This window comes from Nicotiana tomentosiformis, chromosome 11, assembly GCF_000390325.3.
Source record: "Nicotiana tomentosiformis chromosome 11, ASM39032v3, whole genome shotgun sequence".
Lineage (NCBI taxonomy): Eukaryota > Viridiplantae > Streptophyta > Magnoliopsida > Solanales > Solanaceae > Nicotiana > Nicotiana tomentosiformis.
Window position 1 is genome coordinate 96,607,666 of NC_090822.1, and position 6,315 is coordinate 96,613,980.

Here is a 6,315-nt window from a genome sequence, read left to right on the forward strand (position 1 = left end):
GAGTACACTCTTTCTATTATAAAAAGATTTCAAATTTGAGTCTCGAGTCACCTTTGGTAGAGCGTGGTTTATCCTCAAAATAAGACTGTCCGACGAGAATTCAGATTAATCAGACCCCAAAGCGGGTATCAAATAACGAATAGAAAATCACAAAAATAAATTAAGTGGTGTAGTACTTTATTGAAATTTTAAAACTACTACTCAACATTTTAAAAGTAAATATTATAGTTCATAGCAATAAGGACATAGCATCATAATTCATAATCATATGTCTGCTACATCTTTGATACATACCTGCATTTTGAAGGTACTTGTATAGGTCAAGTACATGAACCCTAGAGTACTTCATCACTACATATAATTCATAATAAGATAATTAACTAAATAACAACATATAATTTTAGTCTGATAAGAGATGACTTGATCTTAAGCTTTGTTGGAAAGTTTTTCAAGAAGGCTGCGAAATATTTCAGGGGTCAATGGCTTCTCGTAGCAATCATCAAGACCAGCTTCCATAAATTCTTTGCGAACTTCTTCCTTGTCATTCACATTAGTCATTCCAACAATCATAGTTGTAATTCCCATTTCTCGAAGCTTTTTTGTTGCCTATATATGGAAAGATTCGGTTAAATTGTTTTTAAATGGAAACATGTTCCACACATACATAAAATGATAAAAACTTATTTGTATCGATTAATTTTTTTTCCCCAGAAAATTCCCAGGAAACTGCGGCCGCTATCCTTCGGGTGCCTGTTCACTGTGCCATAGTTCGTAAACCATACAGACCGGAGTAATAGTTCGCAAACCACACCAGAGATGTAAATAACAGTGGGCAAGTCCGATAGAACGGACTCTGACCGAGGAGACTGCTGGTGAGGGGAATTGATCCCAGATCTCCCATGTGAGAAACCACCTAGCCAACCAACTCAGCCAACCCGTGCGGGCTCGGATGTTTACGAAAGTAATCTTGCGATTTCAGAAAGCTTACCCGGATACCGTCCATAAGCGGCAGCACAGAGTTCATAAAGATTAAATCGAAACGCATTTGTGTAATATCATGGATATTGACTGCTACGTTTCCATTTCTCACTCCCAAAGTTTCCACTCCGCACTTCTGAAGAAATAAAATGTACGTTGTTTGAGACACGTCATCATCATCAACTATGAGTACTTTGAGTTGTTTCCCAACTTTGAAGTCATTATCAGGTCCAACTCTTTTCTTACTCTTTGAAGAAGAAGCACTCGCGCTCGAAGACATTTTCCTGCCAAAAAAAGTAAGAAGAATTATCCTAAATAGCCGCCATACAACCGTATTTAATCAAAAAATAGACAAAGGATATATAAAATATGTATAATCTATAAATAATCTGTGTAATCTATGCGTGATTAAAACTTATTACGTTAATAAATTTGTTTGTTGTGTTAAGTCTTCATTTAGAAATAGAAAGCATATTTGGTAACAACAATAGTTATGGTAGAGCAGTAAGTACTCTTTCTTTCTTAATCAAATGTCTCGGGTTTGCCTTTATTAGGAAGCGCAAACCCTTCAATGCAGACTTCCCGTGCGAATCCGAATTTAGCTGGACCACGATACAACTATCGGACACCGGGTGAGAAACCAAAAAACACATACCACGTAATTAACAATATCAACTACATCGTTTATTTCCTTTCATGAAGGTGTTACTAGAGAGTGAAAACAGCGTTGGCAAAATCTAGTAGTTCTGTTGTGAAGCTTAAATAATGAATCTTTCCTAGAAATTCAATTTTTCTTAACAAAATGACAAATTGGTTATCTTTAATCTGATCAGGAGACTTCTAAGGACTTCTACAATATAAAGCCAGTAATTGTAACACTAGGTTCTTGTTAAAATTTTCTTTTACATGTATCACATATAAAAGGGACCAAATGGATATATTTTTGATTAATTTGTAGAAAAAAAAAACATATAAATGATGTTATTGATAAAACCATAAATTCTAACTATTCACTACACAATTATGTAATTCTTGAATGAGAGTTTTAGTACATACCTCTCTCGTACTCAGAACAAACACTTGAATGCATGTATACTCGAAATAATTTGATGCGCACTTAAATAGGAGCCATGTGAGAAGTTTCATAAATGAATTTTGCCGAAATTAGCCATTGGAAAATTGAAAATAGCAACTCAACATAAATGAAATTTGCTTAAATTTGCTATTGGGAAGTTGAAAAAGCAACACGACATTTAGCAGATGAGATCAGGATTAAAGGTATTATCTTAACGCTTCTTTTCTTTGACTTTTAGTATAATAATGTCGATAAACGTGACATATAAGAACTTTGTGAATATATTGAATTTTGGCATTTTCAATAATTGTAGCCTAATAGTAGTGATAGTCAACTCGAGCAATCTACTGACCGCCGCTGGGACCGACTCCAAAATCTGCACCAGAAGTGCAGAGTGTATTGTGAGTACAACCGACCCCATGTACTCTGTAAGTGCCGAGCCTAACCTCGATGAAGTAATGACTAGGCTAACCTGTACGCAGTATAAAATAATGACAGGAAAGGAAAATACGAAGACGAAATAAAGTAGTTAACTCATGAAAATAACTCAATCCTCGAAGAAAACCAGTAAATGCCAGAAATACCAATCCTTAGAGTCTCGTATGAAAGTACCGAAGCCAACACAACACAACAAGGAATAGAAACACATAAACTGTTCCATCGCATAACTCGATCTTACCGTACAACACTATCCTCCCTTATTCCACCATATAATTATCAATAATAATAAGTAAATATATGTTGCGGTGCACAACCCGATCCCACCATATAATCATAATCAATATCATAATTCACCCTTATTCCACCATATCAACCCACCCTTATGTAACAATCCGGCCGGTTGTTTTGAGTGTATTAACCCCGATCCCCTATTTACTCTTTTTACCGTATCTGTTTTTGCTTAAGTGACTTGCCGGGAGGTCTTATTTTTGGTTTCGAAGTGTTTCGGGACACTTAGTCCCTAAAACGGAAGCTTAAGTCTCAGGATTTTGACCGTAGTCGGAAGTGTGTGAAGATGACTCCGGAATGGAGTTTCATCGATTCCGTTAGATCCGTTAGGTGATTTTAGACTTCGGAGCGTGTCCAGACTGTGAATTTGAGGTCTGTAACTAATTTAGGCTTGAAATGGCGAAAGTCAAATTTTGGGAAGTTTGACCGGGGGGTGACTTTTTGATATCGGGGTCGGATTTCGATTCCAGAAGTTGGAATAGGTCCGTAATGTTGAATATGACTTGTGTGCAAAATTTGAGGTCAATCAGACGTGGTTTGGTAGGTTTCAGCGTCGTTTGTGGAATTTGAAAGTTTAGAAGTTCTTTAGGCTTGAATCTGGGTGTAATTGGTGTTTTGAGTGATTCGAAGGCTCGACTAAGCTCGTATGGTATTTTAGGATTGGTTGGTATGTTTGGTTGAGGTCTCGGGGACCTCGGGTGAGTTTCGGATGCTTAACAGATCATTATGGACTTGGCTTGACAGCTGAAGTTTTGGTTTCAGCAGGTTCTGGTTTCCTTGTACGCGATCGCAGGGATTCATTCGCGATCATGTAAGCTTATTTGGGGTAGAGGTGAGTTTTTCTATGCGATCGCAGAGTTAGGAACACGATCGTGTATCTGTGCGAAGATGTGCTTCGCGAACGCGTGGCTAAGGTCGCGTTCGCGTAGAAGGATTTGAGCATGAGGGGAGGTGTGGCCAATGCTCTATGCGATCGCGTGAGGCAGGATGCGATCGCGTAAGTATGAGAGGCAGTGATCCGCGATCACGTGGGTGATTCCGCGTTCGCGTAGGGTAAAAATATGGGGCAGCATAGTTGTGCTTCGCGATCGTGAGGAATGTTCCGCGATCGCGATGAAGGATATCTGGGCAGGCAGTATTAATTTCAACAACGAGGGTTTGAACCCATTTTGCATATTTTGAGCTAGAGAACACGGAATTGGGCGATTCTTGAAGGGATTTTCGTAGAGTTGATTGGGGTAAGTGATTCTTACTTGGTTTTGGTTAAATCTCATGATTTCATCTTTAATTTTATCATCTAATTTGTGATTTGGGGTGTCAAATTGGGAAAAAAGAGGAAAGAACTCTTGAGTTGGGATTTTGAGGTATTGAATGGGATTTTGTTATCGGATTTGAGTAAATTTGGTATGGTTAGACTCGTGAGTGAATGGGCTTTCGAGTTTTGTGACTTTTGTCGGATTTCGAGACGTGGGTCCGGGGTCGGGTTCGGGCCAATTTCGAATTTTTGGCTATAATTTAGGACTTTTCATGTGGAATTGATCCCTTTAGCCTATATTGATTATATTGTTCTACTTGTGACTAGATTCAGGAGGTTTGGAGACCGATTTGAGAGGTAAAGGCATTTCAGAGTAGAGATTTGCTCGGTTTGAGGTAAGTAACAGTCTTAAATCTGGTTTTGAGGGTATGAAACCCCGAGAATTTGTATGATATGAATAATTGGAGGTGACGCACATGCTAGGTGACTGGCGTGCGGGTGTACACCGTGAGGGATTATGACTTGGTCCGTCCCGTGAGACTGTAAAGTTGAATAGCCATTGTTATTACTTGTTTTCCTCCTCTTTGAGCAATTGACTACCTTTCATGTTAAAAACCATGCTTAGGCCATATGATATCACTGTTGGGACCCGCAGTGGTCGTATACTTGTTGAATTGACTGCTAATTGTTGTCTTGTACTCAGTCACAGGCTTACTTGTATGTTATATCTCCATTTCCTCTCATTTCTTGTTGATACATGTTGTATTTTCTGCTTGGGTTAGTTATTATGATATTCTGTGAGCCCGAGGGGCTGGAGAGGTTAGTGACCGAGGTACGGCCTGAGTGCCGAGCTACGAGCTATGAGGTATATGGATCGGTTTGCACGCTGCAACAAGCCTTCGGGAAATATATATATATATATATATGCACGCCGCAACAATATTAGATTGGGTTGCACGCCGCAATAATATTGGATCGGGCTGCACGCCGCAGCAATATAGCGCTTGGGCTGAAGGATCCCCTCCGGAGTTTGTACACCCTCAGTGAGCACAAGTAACTATTGAGAGTGTGTATTGAGGGCTGAGAGCCGAGAGTATGAGATGATGAGATGAGTTGAGTGACTGCTGCCTCGAGAGGTTGTTCTTGCTTTTATTTATTATTTCACTTAGTTGCTATCTGATGTTGTTGTGAAATTTCTTGAAGATTCATATCTGTCTTACTTGGGATCGAACTGATTTGACTTACACCATTGGATTTGAAAGCATGTTCACTCTTTACTGAAAACTTTTGAAATGATCTGTATTATTATAGCTCGTCACTGCTTCTCAGTTCCTTATTTTATTCTGTTACTTGTTGAGTTGGTTGTACTCATGCTATACCCTGCATTTCATGTGCAGATTCAGGTGTGTATGATTTTGGCGGTCGCTGAGTTCGTGCGTGGGCTGATTATCGGAGACTTACGAGGTAGCTGCCGGCATTCGTCCTTGTTTCTCCTTTCTTATTATCTTTTTTCTCTTGTATTGGCATTTGGCACAAACTGTAGTAGACTCTGTTTCTAGGTTGGTTATTAGATGCTTATGACTTAGTAACACCCCGATGTCGGGCTATTTTTGTTTTATGTTTTATTTGGGTTTTACCCCCGTTTTTATGAAAAACTCTGGTTATTTTAAATGTCGTAATTCATTTATGTTAAATTTTGAAAGTGTTTTGGAAAGGTCGACTTGCCTAGTATCACGATAAGCGCCATCATGACGGGTTGGGTTTTGGGTCATGACACCTTATTTCACCTGTGGCGGCGCGCAACCCGATCCCACCGTATCAATATAAATTCACCCTTATTTCACCATATCAATCCACCTTTATTTTACCTGTTTCGGTGCGCAACCCGATCCCACCGTATCAATATAAATAAATCAATAAGTGCAACTAATTTGACAACTAGAATCACAAGTGTCACGACCCAAAATCCAATTAGTCGTGATGGCACCTAACCCAACCCACTAGGTAAGCCAATTAACAACTATCTAATTTAATGAGATTTATTGAGACAAATTAATGATAAAATAACTGAACCTTTATACATTTCCCAAGGACTGGTAGTACAAATCATGAGCTTCTATAATTTAGAATTTACAAAGCTGGTATGAAATAAAATGCATCATCTGTTTGCAATGTACATGAACAGATTAAAAATTCTAAAGCTACCAAGATCAAGAGGTAGCTATGATCGGACGCAGGCACATCTTCAAATCCAGCTCCCTCCATACACAACACCATC

The 6,315-nt window shown here is 39.0% G+C and overlaps 1 protein-coding gene across 1 annotated transcript; it reads right to left on the reverse strand.

Annotated features, from left to right (window-relative positions):
* Window positions 1-199: 199 nt before the first annotated feature.
* On the reverse strand, window positions 200-2,195 carry LOC104096033 (two-component response regulator ARR22-like). The gene is made up of 3 exons (XM_009602316.4): window positions 2,035-2,195; window positions 989-1,262; window positions 200-606 (listed from the first exon to the last, which is right to left on the reverse strand). Exons 2-3 carry the CDS (start codon window positions 1,256-1,258, stop codon window positions 427-429), a joined length of 450 nt encoding a protein of 149 aa, XP_009600611.1. The 5' UTR covers window positions 1,259-1,262; window positions 2,035-2,195; the 3' UTR covers window positions 200-426.
* Between the last annotated feature and the right edge of the window lie 4,120 nt (window positions 2,196-6,315).